This window comes from Xiphophorus couchianus, chromosome 23 (assembly GCF_001444195.1).
Source record: "Xiphophorus couchianus chromosome 23, X_couchianus-1.0, whole genome shotgun sequence".
Classification (NCBI taxonomy): domain Eukaryota; kingdom Metazoa; phylum Chordata; class Actinopteri; order Cyprinodontiformes; family Poeciliidae; genus Xiphophorus; species Xiphophorus couchianus.
This window is the reverse complement of record NC_040250.1, coordinates 3,240,476-3,258,051: the sequence shown is the minus strand read 5'-3', so window position 1 is coordinate 3,258,051 and position 17,576 is coordinate 3,240,476. Positions and strand designations below refer to the sequence as shown.

Genomic DNA, 17,576 nt, shown 5'->3' with positions numbered 1-17,576 from the left:
TAGTTGCTTTAAACGGCACCGTATTTCAGTTATGACCAATAGTTCTCCAGCTGTGCTTCAGCAAATGAATCTGTAAAAAACACTTATTCAGAGCTAAAAATTGATCAGAGTAATTATTTTATTAGGTGTTTTCTTAGATTCCAATAAAGAAAAACAAACTGATGGTAAAAAATGTCTAAAGATCTAACCTGGTTCAATGCCAGAGTGTTCATTATTGGTAGACATAACGTTGATTCATTGCTCAAGTTTAGAAGCCAGTTCATTGCCTGAATGATTTGTAGTTTTAACATCTTAAAGATTCCTCTCAAAATGGTCAGCTACAGGATTGAAATGCTTTGAAGAGATTCAATAGTTTTTAAAATTATTATTATTATTTAAATGTGGACACTAATATAGTGAGAGCCACATCTTTGATTTTGTAATTTCTAAGTACACAAAAATAAAAATAGTTTTGAAAAATTGTATTGTGGTTATGTTCTGGAATCAACAAGTGCAACTAGGGGGGATTTGAAATGCAAATTCAATGAAAAAAAAAATCACACTGGAAATGAACGTGTATCTGATTTTTCTATCTAGTCTTTATTCTCAGACCATCAGAACACCAAAGGAACATTAATATACTTAGACTTCTGAAAAATACTTGCACTACTTCAATCAAATGATTATGTTCTACAAAATATAAGAATATATTTAGCCAGCTTTAAAAAGAAATACCACAAGGTCAAAAAGACAACCGTTGACTTTTAATAGCCTTTATCATTATATCATGTTTTCTGTCTGATATATAATACCCAGTCACTGAAAGCTGTGTGTTTTCCTGCTTTAAATGCAGACCCCCCGCTTGCAGCGAAATGACAGCAAATGTGCGTGTATGTTTAGGACAAGTGCGGCTGTATCCAGTGAACCCATCCGAATGGGCGACCCCTCTCTGTGCTCCCCGTGCAAATGAAACCTTCCCATACACTGAGTGGATACCCCTGGTGCGCTGTACCCAGCCCGATCAATACTCATCATGTAAGACATATTTCACAGAGATAGCCCTCTCACCCTGGGTCATGGAAAGGAAGGACAGAGATTCATCCATTATCTACTGATATCTGTGACTCGTGTGATGTGAAGGAATCCTGATGGAGAGGGATGCCCCCCTGGAAGTGCTTGTGTTTAGTCACGTTTTTAAATTAATCTGCAAAAATAATCCTAGCAGTGTAATTTATTATTTTAAGCACCGATCGATAAGGACCTCAATTACTGGCATATTTATTTGTGAGTTGTTGAGTCTCATCCTTTGTTGCTGCCGAGTTCTGGACCAGCTACTGTAACCTGGGAAGAAGCCGTTCAGTTAAATGGAGTGCACGCTTCACCGGCCATGTGTGTCAGCGCTGCCTGGTTGGGAGATCTCACTCTCCACAGCCGTCTCCACCACAACAAATACACAAAAATAACCCACAAACGTGCATGTGCACTGGAAAGAAGCCAAGACAAACCCACCGCATAGCCGCAGCGCTGCAAACAATTCCACACCAAAAGCAGATGAATGCAGATTAACCCTGCCTGCAGTCCTGTACAAAGTAAGCGTTGATGTAAACATGCACAACACACCCTGCTTCTATTCCAGTCCAAAAAACACAACAAAATGCACAAACACTTTGATGAGAATCACAAGGAAATTCAGTTCATGAATCCAAGCCATCTCCTCTCTGTTTCCCCCCAGCGACCACTTCTACACCTCTCTATGCCTTAATCAGGCTAATTAATTTAGGTGAGCTTTTCAACTAAATGACAATATCCACACTGATTTGTCAATTTGCATAGCTAATTAAGTCATTAGCTAAAAATGTACTGATTGCCAACAAGCCTTGCATTCACCATCTGTCCCTGTGAGGAGGCCTGTCAACCTACCTCTGGCCAATTTTAGGCAACCCCCTCCTTCCCACCATCCCTCTTGAACAAAATCTCTTCGACGATAACAGCTGGTGGCTAGTCTGAGACCAGGGAGAGCTAATTGTGAGCTAATTAATACTGTCTACTTGTCTACTCATCTCGTTAGGAGTTTGCTTTCGCACTAGCAGAAGCATCAAGATCTTGAATGGGCCAAAGCAGAGACAAACGCCTCCCTTCTCGCTTGATTTCACCAAGTGTTGCATCAGGATGCATTCATAGAGATTAGCAAAGGGGAGCGAGGAGGACGTATCTGCTCCTCCTCAGACCTCCAAAACAACAAGTGGGAATTTAGTGGGTTGGGACAGGATGCAAAGTTTCACTAAAGGCAGAACAACCAGATACGTGACAGAAAATCATTTAGTCATTTATGGATTGTATTTAAAAACAACATCAGTTAAAACACAGTTATATAGAGCCAAAAAAATTACAGCCTACTTGTAATAGGAGAAAAAAGTTTCCAAAAGTAAAAACGGTTAAACAATCCAATTAAGAGTATAATCCAATGAGCTGGCAGCATCATATTTTTTGGGCATTATTGGTATGTTCTTTCACACCTATAACTGTTGTCTTTGATCATCTCTTCAGCTTCTTCTCTTTGAAAGGCCCTATGGTTATTGGAGATGCTATATTTGAAGATAAAAACTGATATATTGGACATAAAAGGCAATCGATGGATTTTAGATCTTTCTTATTATTTGCATCTCCATAAACTGATCTTTGGCATAAATGTCACAATAGTTTGGACATTTATGGATACTGTAGTATGGATATGTAGTTCATTTTTTTCCAAAAAAGAACTACATTAGTAAAAATAAAATCAACATTTCTTTTTTAATCTTAGAACTGGCTGAACACATTTAAATTTAGCATACACATAGTGAAACTCAGACATAAATATACTCACATTTTTCTGCATTTTGACTATATCTTATCAATTTGTGCAGTAAATTCACTTTGTTTGGCCATCAACAAGATCCTGACATAATTTTAGCTCAATATTTCACAACTCTTTGGAAAAGGTCTTAAAGGTATTCCTCTGTCTTTATTATTTCATACATTTTCTACCACTGGCAGTGTAACAGATCTTATGTATTATGCTAACACTGCTTGCTTGACAGATGTTACAAGTTTAAAGGCTTTACCTTCACTTGTCTTTGCAGGCAAGTGTGCAATACAACTTCCTCAGACAATTTTTTCTCAAGTCAGTATACTCATAGTCTACACTGATGTTAAACTAGAAAGTGACACTGGACTTCGAGCGTTTCCCAGTTTATGATAAACTTCCTGTGTTCTTCCAGAACTTACTAACTGATTTGCCTTCATCAGAGGTAATAGTTTGGGACAGAAATTTGGACATAATTGGCAGTTCCATCATGACGATGATCCCAAACATAAAAAATATTTTTGGAAGGCTTACATTAGGCTTACTGAATGGCCTCCTCAGAGCTCTGACCTCAAATCTGAACATTTGTTGGCTTCACTCAAAAGCCCGATCGTTGGCAGGAAATCAACAAACAAATCAACTCTACCAATCCAACAAAGAAGAGTGGTCAAACATTCTTGCCAGACATTTTGGTTAAAAACTTTGAGAAAATCTACAAATAATAAAAAAATAGCTATGTATATATCCATTCCTTTCTTAATTAACTAAGGTTGTTTGATGTATATTTCTTACAGCCTAAAAAATAGTTAAAATCTATGATTAAAAGCTCAAAATATGTATGATATTACAGTCCGTAATGTGTGTATGCAACTGCCTGTGCCACATGCAGTGCAGGTGCATTTTTTTTTCTTTAACTGTGATTTGATTCTAAATTAAGGCAGCTTAAATCTAATGTCAAGGTAGATCTATGGATATAAAACACGACCATTTCAAGATGATTTCAGTCTGGGATGTTCCCAATGTAGACCACTAGAGGTCAGTGTTGCTCATTCTATGAATACCCTCTCCACCACCACCGGTTAACCCTCCCCTCCACCCCTTTCCAGTTGCAAGGGTCCACTCCTTATTGTTATTGGACTCACGTAGGCTTGTGTTCAGCCACAAACGAACAACTTCTCAGACAAAGACGGCAGGCGCACAACATATGTAACCAGCATGTAACAGACCGCGCTGCCCGTCTTTAAGAGTTGTGTGGATGCACGACCCAAGTGGGGATGTGTATATGTGTGTGCTTATGTGAGTAGGTGGGTAGGTAGGTGGAGGTGATGAGGAAGAGGAAGAGGGAATGGGGGTGGTTGGGGTTGGAGGTGGGGTTGGGGTGGGTGAGGGGGGGCTCAATGATGAGCAAAGACGGAGCATGTGAAGAAGGAGGGGGGGTGAGGGTGTATACAGATATCTGCGATAATGAGAGCTGGCACAGAGCCACGCTGCCTTCCAAAGAGAAAACAATTTGTGAGTGCAGTGTGTATATGTGCTTGAGATGTACATTATGTATGGGTGAGACGAAGGGAGGCAGGTAAAAGACTAGAAAAAGATGAGACAGCCCAAGAGTCTTCAGTAAATATAGACGGTCATTGCAGAATGTTTGTAGGCAGCCCAGGGTGTAGCACATTTAACACTACTGTCCATTTAAAAGAAGAACAAAATGAATAAGTTAGTTGAAATCAAAAACAAAATTAATTGGTCTTTCTTTTCAAACCCGTATTAGAGGACTAAATTGTTCTGTATGCCAATTCTGTTCAATGACATCTCAAACATAAACCCTGTTTTTATTGAATAAAGAATAAAATGTATTCTGGTAATGTTTGGGAGAGTTAAAGAACTAGTCTGAAGTGGGAAAAACATGCAGTTCTTGGCAAAAATTTAAAAACAGAAACAGCTTTACTTAGCGTACTTTGTGTTATTTATGCACAGGCACTGAAACCGAGCCATGACACCTTCCAAAATAGTATATTACAAAGAATTTCAAATTCTTAAATTATTCAAATTAATTGATATAACATTTAATTCACACAAGATTTAAAACAGGAGGGTACTCTGTTTAAAAATATGAACTCAAATGTTCAAGAGGTTTTTAATTTTTCATCTGTGAATATAGATACAGTCAATTAAACATTCCTGAGTTGGTATTGAAACAATATCCACCAGACGTGACAGGAAGAGCAAATGGCTAACTTAGGGTAACTTTCTACATCGTTTACACTTTATTGACTTTATTTATTGTTCTTATTTAATATGTATTAAATTTATGTACTGAATGCTGAAAAATGATGTGGATGATGTGATTTTCATACCACAAAATACAGAAATTTATTGCTGACTCACATGTGCTAACATGGATGCGCTGTGGTGGCTTCCAACTTTAATTTTGATGAGGGCCCCAATTAACCTTGGACTTTGTCTGGTTCCTACATGCAGGTCTCCTACAGAATCCTTGTGTTTTAAAATCTTTCCTAACAGCAGGTCACTTTTTCAGATAAACTAACAGTATACAGACTCAGTATATTTACTGTGAGACTGGGCAGACACTGTATAGAAAGCTGGTAACACTCTTAAATTTTCCATTAGGCTGAATTAGTGCTGAGGACAAAATGTACGCACATTAATGCCAACCAGTAACACCTTAACAAAAACAAATTCCCTTTATGTTTTGTATCAGCGCACTTTTTCCTGCACTGAAATGATCTGTGTAGAAGAACAGCGGAGTGCTGTGCCGGCGCGTCTACAGAACAGTAAATTGGATGCTGGGGAGTGAATGTGATACAGCATGTGTATAATGAGCATTGTGTGGAATAAAAGTAGAGCCTCTGCAGACAGCACACCCACAGCGGCATCCAATCCTCCGGGGAGGTGCCAGGCATGTGGTGAAACACTGAGCTGTTTAGGCGGCTGTTTAACCTTTAAGTACGTCAAGTAACCTTTAATACAGCCGTGTTGCCAAATCAGGCATTTTGAACCTAATACAGGTCATGAAGCTGTATGCTTGTAAAATCCATTTAAAGCCCTTCAGGATTTATTTGTTTAATCATAAAAACTATATTATTATGACAGTTTAATGCTGATATAAAATAGTTTAACCCCCTACATTAACATAAAACTTCCATATTTATTAGTAAAAACACAAAAATACAGTCAGAAATTTAATTAGAGATTAAACAAAAATTGATTTCCGATATGAATTTTTTTTAATACAAAACACACATTTAAAAAGTAATCAAAATAAAAAGTTAAATAAGTTTCATATTTATCACATGCCTTTATCACAATTGAAATTACTGAATGTTTTCCCAATCATGAGAGAAGGTGTTAAAAGTTACATTCATCCTATCTTCAGCTTTATAAACAGTGAAGCTGCCTGACCAAAACTGGCCCATATATATTGTTTAAGATAATATTTATTATACATTCACACATAAACTATGTGTGTTATGTTGTAATGTCTTTCACACCTTTGTGAAAATAATAATAATAAAAAAACAAACAAGTATAGCACCCTCCACATTTATGATCCACCAGTAAATATGTGTAAAAAAAAAAAAACTTAAATAAATGCAACTTTTATAGAACCAATGTAAATGCATATCGAAGATACTAAAATCTTAATTTGAGTCCATTTGCACAGCGGTAGAAAAAAAGATTTCACATTAAGATTTAATTATTTCTACAAAATTACAGGTGCCACAATACTTGGCAATGCCAAATAACACTGTTGGCTTGTTGGCATAGAAAGACTGCTTTGATGCAGCTTTAAATAAATAATGCTAAAACAATACATTTGAACACCATACATCTGAACTACTGCTTCAGAATTTGTCAACATACTGCTATAATATCCCACCAATGACCCAAAAAAATAATTATTTCATTATTTTAATCTCACAGAAACTCGACAGGAACACTTGTAGAAGAATTAAAATATTTACACCAGTAGTGAAATCTTTCTGATTAATTTGGCAAAAATAATGGTCAGTTATTTCTTCAAAGTGAAAAGTAACATTCAAATTTCACAAGTATAACATGTCTTGATGTTCCACTAAATCATCTGAGTTTCCTTCTGTTTAGACCCACAAAACATACTTTTCAATGTACCAACAAACATATCAAGATAAGAAACGTCGTGAAAGCAATCTAAAAAGTGACTGCAATTGAAGAATTTTTTAATTTATACTTTACAGTTTTAAGTTCATCTGAGAGTCTAGGAACGTTTATTTAATAATCAAATTCTTCACCTGAAGGAATATATATTGCCTTTGGGTGAAATATCAAAAGTCTTTTTCTTTCAGTCATTCTTCAAAATGGTAAATACAAGACGACATACTATTTAGGTTGACCATCATAAGTTAGAAAACACATTCACCTAAACTTCCCAGATCAAAAATTGCAAAGTTTCAAACAAGTGATAAATAAGCACATCAATGCCTCACAAGATGTAATGGTCAAAGGTCAGTTTTTGAAAAATGGCCATTTTTTATGTGCAATAAATTAATTTGTATTTTGTGATGTGCTCAGTGTTTTTAGTCAAACTTATCTCTGTTTAGTTGATTTATTTTAAGGCACAAATACATTTGACTTTTCTTGTCTTACTGGAGTAAAAATGAAAATATTGGAATTTTATATCTTTATAACACATATCACAAGTGGCTGTATTGTTAGTGAGTTATATGTTCTATTTTATAAAAATAATCCATATTAGTTTCTCAAACTTTTTTTCTTAAACATTATAATATCAATTTTTTTCATTTCTAAATACATCCACCTTAAAAAGCTGAAAACTCCCTTTACAGGAGTAAAGGGAGTAAACTCCCTTAAAGGGAGTAAAGGGAGTAAACTCCCTTTACTCCCTTTAAGCAGGATGGTGCTATGCTTATGATTTCCAAGTAAAATTAACTGCTCTTGGGCAGTCTGTGAGTTTAGTGCCTTGCTCAAGGGCCTGGTCAGTGTGCTGGCTGTGAGAGGGCAAAGCATGATTTCACCACCCACATTTTCCGATTCGCTTCAAAGTTCTTCTTTTATTCATAGCCTAAGGCTTTGGTCATTTGGATGAGCAACAAGGTCTCATTGCTGGTTGGTCGTTTTAAATAAACATTCTGAAAAGGCAAAGGTTTTTCTGAGAAATAAGAAAACATTTAGGAGGCAGCTGTAATGGTTGGTCACAAAGCATCCTACAAGAACAGTTATGTTCTAATCTTTCACTAAAATGTTTTCCTGCTTTGATCACTTTTATTTTGTCCCATTTTATTTCATTTTATATAACTCTTTTTTTTTTTTTTTTTTACAGTTTTAAAGCTTTTTCTTTCATTTGTACAAATAAATTAAACCATACTATCTGAAATGCCATTAGGATTTCTGGTGCTTGTTTGGAACCCTGCAAACACTCATTTGCAGCTACAGAAACCAATTACGGCTCCTTTCTGAGATGCTTTGAAGAAAAGTGACTGCTAAATGGCTCTATGTAAATAAAAGAGGAGGCAAACCGAGAGGAGCTGATGCTTACAGGTACCTGACTGGAGAGGCTGAAGTTGGTGGCGGGGCTGCGCTTCTTGCTGGCGGCGGTGCCCACGCTGCTGTTGGCGCTGCTGGCTGAGTTCTTCCGTTTCCTCCTCTTCGTGGTTGTCTGTCGGGCAGGCTCAGCTTTGGCGCGACCAGCAAAGAGAAACAGAGGCCATGCCAAGAACATAATGCATACAGACGGAGACAAGGTGTAGGAGTGTGCGCAGTGTGTACAATTTGCAGGTGAGATCATGCAAACTTATTCCCAGTGCTTGTACACCGAAAACACATGCAGACAGAAGATGCAATCCCACAGACATGTTACACAGATAAGAGCCTCTATTAAACAAGGATGCATGCTTTATCTTCAGAGGTGAAACCACACAAGCGTTAACATCTCCAAACACATGCAGCTATAAGAAAGAACCTCTGCTTCATTTACATAAATGCTCAACTATAGACCTTGATGTTCAATGTGATGCAACTTCTTCAAAAGCAAAAGCAAGACTGAAAGAAGAAACACAACCATTCGACTTAATGAAATCTAACTAGCATTAACACTGAGTTTTTATTATTTCTATTGAGAATCGGTTTTTAATAGCTCTAATTACAAGTTGTAGCCAAGTCCTCACATGCAATAAACATTCAACACATAATTTTGACATCAGGTAGGTGAGAATACACAATAAGCTTGCACATGAAAATGCATTTCAGTCCATTCAAGCGAGCAAGAGAAATAATGCTGCTTTCTTGAAAAACAACAGACAGTTGATGTTATTAGAGAGAAGATACCTTTTTTGTGATTTGTGGGAAATATTTCCGTTTTGAAGTTCTGTGGGTGTCCAGCTGAAACCGGAGCCAAAATTAGTTGTGTTGGTTAAACAGACAGAAATATATCAGATGGTACAACAGAGAATTGTTAATAACATCACTGGGTAATGCAACATACATTAAATAGAATGTGAAGTCAATCTATAAGTGAAATAATTAGAATTACAAGGTTACCCAGGTAAGTAGTTCAGTTTGTTCCTTTACCCCTGACAGTTTTACTAACTTTTGTTAAAGAATATATGTAGTGCACAATTTATGAATACAAGGTTTTGCAAATTCTTCCGGTATTTGTTAGAAAGCATTATTCTGTTTAATCTCAAGAGAAGACAAGAAAATCCTGCTGCGATTTTCAGTCAGATGTCTGAAAGTGAAATAAATGTTCTGAGGTTTCTGTCTAATCATGCTCTCATATTCAGTTATAATAATCAGAGACTCATAACACAAACAGCAATATAAATCAGAACCCAAAAACAAAGCAAATTTTATCTGCATCTTATCTCGTTTGATTTAAAAAAATTTGACAGATGTGTTCGTTTATGAAAAAAATTAAAAATAAAAAGGCTGCTATTGTGAGAGACAATCATTTGTGTTATCCCACTGGTTTCCTCTAATGCTGAGCCTGTGACGCACAAAAATCGCTTCCATTTCCACCAAAAGAACTTATCAGAGCATAAATACACCCGTGGCTTCCTTCCTGCCAAAATCCCAACCTGTTTTCAAGCTGGAGAAGAATCGCAGGAAAAGTGGAACAACATCACCAACAAGGAAAACCCTCATTTCAGCTAAACTGCAAAGATTGTGCAACAGATGTGTCAACATGTAAATGAATGAGAAAGAGTAACCTGTTTGTAAAGGGTCAACACTGTGAGGAGTAATTTTTAAATAAAAAGCTGCATATTACCATAACGCTTGCATAGAGCAGAGAAGAATTCTGATCTGCTTTTGCTCTTTTACCATGTGCACAAATAACTATCAATTCAGCCAGGAGCCTTTATTATATTCATAAAATGCTTTCCTTTTTCTCTCTCCCTCTGACTCTGTTTTTTCTTTTCTTTGAAGAATGTCGTGGACACTAGGGAGCCGCTGTCCGGGGAGCTGGATCTGCGAGTTTGATTACACTCGGCACTCTTAATTAAAGTTACACAGGTCTGAGTCAAAGGCTTTTTGACTGGTGTTGGTTTTTAAAGACATCTCGTCACGCCTCGCTAAGCATTGCTGTAATTTGCAGCCACTCCAATGTGTCCCAAAAAAAAAAAGAAAAAAAAAAAGGCCCCGGCTTACTCCCTCTCCGGCTTAAGACCGCGCAGCCAATTTAAGCTCAGTACTTTTCAGAAACCAGCCTGCAAACATCAATCAAGGGCGCCTGAGAGGCCTGTTAAAGATTGGCAGGGTTGAGATTCAAGAGGCAACCCTGAATTCTGATGATTTTATATTACTGACAGGCAAAAAATATATTTCAGGAATTAGGATGTATAATGGCAAATTTGGGAACATAAATGATGCAATAAAACGCACTCTGAGTGAAAATATTCATGCACAGTGATGGATGGAGTGGAATTAAAAGCTGTTTAAACAGAAGAATAAACTCAAAAGCTCAGTAGAGGGAGCAATTACCTCTCAGTATTCTTTATGAGGAACCAGCTGTTTATAATGATGGTTACTTCAGCCCCATTAGGACTCACTTTTATTGTATTAAATATTCAGGAAAACAAAACAGAATTTAAGAGTTTTGCTGAAAGAAACAGCTCTTTCAGGGTTTCAGTAGAAGGAAACACTATGCATTATGTATTTACCTGGTGGTGCTACCATTCTCTGCCATTTTTGGAACAGACATGTCTTGAGACAGTCCCGAGGACTGAGGTTGTAGGTCTTGTGCCTCGACATGAGCTCCTGCATGGGCTCCAAGATGACGCACAACTGCAGACACGGCGAGACAAAGCAGAAGCTCAATGAAAGCAGAGGACAGCATCGCCAATTTATTTAAACTATTTAAAGTTCTCTACCGTGTTTTGTTTTTTTTTTTACTGCTGATGCTGCTCCTGTCATGATAACCCAAAACCAGAATAGGTTGAGTTTGTTGCTCAATTAATCACTCGCTCACTGACGTCTGAGTGGTTAATTAGGAAGTAAACTTATTTTTATAGGCAGTTTAGCAAAATAGCTTTAACTTTTTATATCAAAGTCCTTCTGGAAGAACCAAAGACAAACTTCAGATTTATTCATTTATACCTTTCCTCCCATTTTGACATTTACAAACACAGAATTCGTTATAATTTATCGGAATATAATGAGACAGGTCAACAGTGAAGTCAAGTAAAAACAATTCATGGTTTTCAACATTTTTTAGCAAAGAAAGCTCTATAAAAGTTTTCAGCACTTATATATTTAGTTTCTGGTTGTAACATGACAAGATGTGAAAAGTTTAAGCAGTAATACTTTTATAGGCCACTCTGTATGTTATTTAAGTAAGCCAGAGTGTGTTGGGAAGTAGGTACAGAAAAATGTGTTAATCTAAACTTGCCTGTATAATAAAACGTTTAAAACAACTGGAATGTTGGGAAACAAGGCTGGATGAGGACTCATATTTATCTTCCCATCAGATGCAGCGAGGACAATGAAAAAGGAGATAAAAATAACATCCACAGCTCCCTGTTAGAAAACTACATCTAACAGCCACCATGTCTCCATAACAACTATTTATTTTAAAGCTTTAGTACACATCTTTAGCAACAGAGCCGATAACTGTGGAGGCCACTGTATTCATCAACACACATTTCTGTCTTTAGAACAGAAACCACAGAGAACAGCTCGTCCCTCCCACCCTGCGCCTCATAATGTTTCCGCATTGAAACAGCACGAGTAAAATATTCATTCTGAAGAGAACCATAAATCTCTGGTGACCAGCTTTGAGAGGAATCAGGGGTTAGCCTGTCATCTTAAATACATCAGGATCGGCTTATCCGCAAACATCTGGATAACATTACAAGTCAGTTATACTGCTGTGTTCGGCAGCTGGAATCATCCAGATATGTGTTGGACAAGTCAGTAAAGAGACTCAGAGGATTTTATCATACTCCAGGTAGATTCCCAGTTTACCTGTTTAAGTAAGCAGAGGGAATATTAACATCAAAGGTGGTATTGTATGCTTTTAATTTATAAAACAGTTTTCATCTCAAAAAAGGAACGTCATAAAGGTCACCTGGTGAAATTGCATAGCATGTAATATCAGTTTCCTTCTTTCCTTCCTCTCTTTCTCAGCATCAACAGGAGGAGGAGGAGCGGAGTGATCGTTTGTTGAAATGGCTTCAAACAACCAACATTTATGTTCCGTATTATTGGGAAGAAGCTGCAAATGTTTTAGGGAGGGGGATCCTTGTGGGTGGATGTGCTCACCAAACGTTTGACTTCATCGCTTGACTCCAAATCTGTATCCTATTATCTGTAAATGTTGGCTATGCAGAGTTTTTCCATTACAGTGTCTATTACCACAAATGTTTAAGTTCTTTTAGTGTTTCTGTGGTCTATTAGGAGGATCTAAACAGCTACAAATGACTCAAACAAGCAAATTTGTCAAAATTTTTTCTCTTTGTCAAGCACCAGGTTTGTAGTGTTTTTTTATTAAATGTAAAAACACTAGTGCTCTCAACCCTCCACTGTCATGAGTTATACATCATCATAATTTCTTCCTCATTTTTATTTGTGGATAATTATGTGGTTACACTGGAGAACACATTGCTTAAGAACACCTACAAAAACTGTTCATTTCAAAATTGCATCCATACCATACCCTTCCATACTAGAATTATGGACCTGTTAACGGGTGTCTCAAAATTTTTCCCATTTAAGTTCAATTGTTTTCCAGACTAATAAGAGTTTTGGTTCTTTTAAGGCTGCTTGTGTTGTTTAAGCACAAAAACTCACTCGGACTATATGGCAGATATTTCTACAATGATCAGAGTTTAATTATACAGAGGATCCATGCCTATTTGCTCCTCAGTATTTGCAGATATTTCCATGGAATGCGCCTCCAAATTATGGCTATTTGTGGATTCTTTTCTGAGCAGATAGCTAAAATATATTTTTCTGCATTCAATAGCAGCCGACATCGTTTTATTAACTCACCAACACCACAGTGTAATTAGTTTAAGAAATCTAGCTAGGAAGTTTGGATATCTATTTCTTTAAGAGGAAGATAAACCATAGCAAGTGTCTGAGTTAGTAAAACTGGAACTCTACCAAAGAATTCACCTGCTTGGCAAGTTTAAAAGCACCTCCAAAATTCACACCGATGTTTTTGACATTTGAGTGAAAATAAAGGTAAAAAAAGTCAAAGCTTTAGTCAGTGTTCTTTTGTTTAAAGCGTTAATGGTCATCCAGGATTTGACCCAGTCTAAGCTGTCAAACAAAGAATAAGGGGATAAAAAGAAAAAGGCCTAAGACAGAACCCTGGGGAATCCTAGAAGTGATAGGAACAGCTGAAGAGGAAAACTGCCCAACATGAACTGAGAAGCTCCAGTTAAGTATGACCTAAATCATGAAAAGACTGTGGTCCTTATAAACTGCTGTAAATGAGACAACCGGTTATGAAAAAGACGTGTTGGGGTGTGTATTGTTGTGTATTAATTCCAAATTGATGGGGAAGCCTGTCAAAACTGAAGTTGATTTAAAAGTACATTCTCTAGAAACCTGTACAGTAAGGGCAGTTTACAAACGAGATAAAAAGGTGTTAAAACAGAAGGATCAAACTTTCAAGTAGGATTGAAACAACAATGGGAAACAAAAAATACAAATATTTTTACATAGTTTATCTTTTTCTTACCTATTCAGACCTGATTAATACTTCAGTTAAATTATCAACTTTTCCACACTTCCCAGGGCTGATTGACTTGGCCAGTGCAGTTTCCTAACATCTGAGTGTGAACTACTCTGATGTGTCCACATAGTTGCTGTCTCCTAATCAGATTGTAATGTAAGGTCAAAATTGCTGCAGTGACGGTAGGCGTGGGTTTACTAAGTTGCTCAAGGGCACTCTCATAGTCATTATGGAAAGAAAAGGAGACTGTTAATCATCCGTTGCATGCTCAAATGATCTCATCTGACCTTCAGCATCCCACCACTGCTACTTTTCTGATGTCACTTCTAATCAGCGGGTTGTTTCCTTCTTGAAACGGTCTGTACAGTGAAATAAAAAGAAACCTTTACAGAAGACATGTATTAAGTACAATCCACCCACAGCTATTTGTAAATCAGTGTTGGAGGCTTTTATGCAACCTGCGTTGCAATATTAAGAGTCCAAGCAGAAATGATAGATGTTCTCCAGTTCTTAAAACAGTCGATCTAACAGCGGCGAAGTCAGCTGCTTAAGTCAAATTACCCTACGTGAACACAGCAATGTTTGCTCCTTTTTTCTCAGCTGGTATGTTGGTTCTGTTTGGATGCTACACCACTAGAGGAAAAGTGAGCATCCCTGTGGCAGACTAATCCAGTGTTCTCCTCTGATGGTTCCCTCCTGACATAGTAATATCCCTCCCCGGCTCAGCCAACAAGCCCTGGCTCTCTGCCTGAAAACAAGGGCTATTTTCAGGCTGAATAGTAGGAAGCCAGCAGCTCTAATACATGGAAAGGCTTAAACACTACAAATGAAAAAAAAAGATGTGTGTGTTTGTTGGGGTGTGTGTGTGAGTTTGAGAGGGAGAGAAGGCAAGTTGTAGCCCCTTTGGCCAGGAAGCCGTCACTCTCTCTTGGAAGGATTGATAAATGCTGCAAAAGGCCATTTCCAAAAGAACATTATTACTAGTTTAATTTGAAGAAAATGAATATTTTACATTGACAACCTCAGATAAGAATGATGAAAAACATAATTCATAGAATGTGAGACTAAACTATACAGTGGTGGTTTCCAAACTGAAGAGTCTGACCTCAAGATGGATCTAAAGCAGTGAAAAAAAGAAAGTTAATTGTATTATTTTAGTCTATTATTTTGTTGATATTCTTCCAACTTCAACTCAGTGGAGATTAATCTAGGCTTTAGATGTATTGTTCAGGATCTTCCATGATAACAGAATGAAAACAATATTTAAAATAGAGTAAAAGTTTATTCTAAGAAAGATTGCTAGTCCTGAATTCATCAGACAAGGATTTCTGTGGGATATATGAGGCATCATGAGTCACACTGAGACAGTTTAGACACCTTAACCTCACCCATTAAATACAAGTTTTCAGCACTCAAGGCACAAACACCATTTTATTTCTTGAGTGCTGACCGCGTGAATCACCAAAATAAAGGAGCAGAAAGAAAACCTTCAGTTTGTAATTAAAGAAGCTTGAATTATGCATTCTCCCATTTAGCCATGCTGGAGTTGCCTTCTGTATAGAAAATTTTTTGTTATAGAACAACAGCAAAAAAAAAAAGAATAAAATAAAACCCATCCTGCTCCCTCGCTCCTTTTCTGTGTGTTTTTCTTCACTCGGCTATAATAAGCTGCGAAGGTCCCGTACTCTGATTCGCGCCATTTCACAATTATGAGTCTCAACAGGGAGCGTTCATTAATGTTATGCTAATTTTCTGTATCCAATTAATTCTTTCCTCTCCCCGTTTCTCTCCTCTTGTTCCCCCGTTTGGAAATTGTACCTGTCAGTCAACTGTGGTGTTGGAAAAACACAAACAAAACCCGCTGAAATCATCACTAATGCATTCAGCAAGCTCATATCCTAAATTACCACATGTTAAAATGCAGAGAAAAGTATGTGCATTTATAAAGTTAAACAATATTATTTCTTTATATGTACACAAACAAGTGTGGAAAAATCCGAGAGTAATAAAGCCTTTACCTTTAATTGGAGCAGAAAACTGACAAAAAAATGTGCAAATTTAAGCTAAAAAAGCAAGTGAGAAGAGAACAAAAAAATAACACATGTATTCAAACCTGCAAATACAAAATTTCTGAATAAAAATTATGACTTGACTGCAGAGCATGTAATGTTTTCTGACAAGAAGCATATTACAAATAAAGCATGAACATTCTGCACAATAAAAACACTATGCTATCTAGACATGCTACTTAATTAGAAATTATGAGCAACATCATTTTTCTATGTATGGATATCAGATAACAATAGTACCTTGGCGTGCATCAGGAGTGACAAAAACTAAACCAAAAGCAGAATGACATTCTGAGAGACAGCCCTCCCAAAACACACACACAGAAATTCATATGCAAGGCACTTACCCTGAGGTAGTTGAGGGTGAAGTTGGTCAAGCCCATGCGCGTGATGTTTTTGGACAGTTGTTCCAGCACCTGAGGGTCTTGCGCCTAAAATAAGGAGCACATAAATAAAATAAGGAGATTTATGTATATTTTAGCCCATATTATATTCTGCTGGACAATTGTTAGGTTCATTAGTATATATATATTTGAGGTATTTGATTTTTATTTAGAATTTTTGCAAATTTCTAGCAGCATTTGTTCTTGTTGGTTTTTTAACAAGATTTAAAATTGCTGAGTGTAGGTTTGTCGTGCCACAGTTCAGAGTGCATTGAATAAATGACAAGATACAGAAAGATGCAGCCCAAAGAATAGAAAAAATAAAAAGCACTGGTTTCAAACATTTTGCTTTGTACTTTTATGAAGAACGTATAAAGCATAGCAAGATGGTTAATTTGCATGAAGCACAAAATAATTAAGAAAACAACCACAAAAAAACTAATAAATAAACCTTAGAACTCCAGCAATTATATTGAATGTTTTGGAGAAAAGGAAATATTTTTGAAAAGTTTTTTCTTAAAAAAGTAAAAAATGCTGGCAATTATAGCGATAAATCTAAAGGCTTCTTTTTTCTCTAAACTTGTTTGCTTCACAGATAAACATTCACATCATAAAGAGCTGGAGGTATTGACAGACCAAAACACAGACCAGACTAAGCAGAAGCACCGCGCACTCTTGGATTCAGTGCCTCATGAAAAATGCATAATTCTATCTCCAGTCGCATCTCTGTGTGGGGAAAGTCATGAGGGAAGCGGGGGAGTCCTTTTGTACCGTCAGCAGACCAGCATGAATGATAGAAGGATTGAACTAGTGTGCATTATTTGACAGCTGGCAGGATCATAGTCTGAATTACTTTACTCATCAAGCAGAATTAGGATGAATGTACTGTACACATATTTTTCTTGGCATCACTGGCACAGCGATGCATCAACAATTTAGAAGAAAGTTGAGGAAATACTGACACGTGTGGATGAGAAGAGATGGAGGCGATCAGCTCAGGAAACTCAGCAAACAATGGAAGTAAAAACCAGATTAGAGGGTCAATTAAGAAGTTTAAAATGAAGACAATAAACTGTATATGCATTAAATCTAAGATCAGACAGAAA

The 17,576-nt window shown here is 36.9% G+C and overlaps 1 protein-coding gene across 4 annotated transcripts in view; it reads right to left on the bottom strand.

Moving 5' to 3' along the window:
• ldb2a (LIM domain binding 2a) overlaps positions 1–17,576 on the bottom strand; it is a 97,509-nt gene that overhangs the window by 2,933 nt on the left and 77,000 nt on the right. Inside the window, exons 5-8 of one of the 4 annotated variants that reach the window (XM_028009399.1) lie at positions 16,435–16,518; positions 10,999–11,122; positions 9,167–9,220; positions 8,379–8,515 (exon numbers count right to left, since the gene is read on the bottom strand). In XM_028009399.1, the coding sequence (XP_027865200.1) occupies positions 8,379–8,515; positions 9,167–9,220; positions 10,999–11,122; positions 16,435–16,518 (399 nt within the window). Of the gene's footprint in view, positions 1–8,378; positions 8,528–9,166; positions 9,221–10,998; positions 11,123–16,434; positions 16,519–17,576 lie in introns of all 4 variants that reach the window. The other 3 variants (XM_028009397.1, XM_028009398.1, XM_028009400.1) reach the window with 3 other exon arrangements.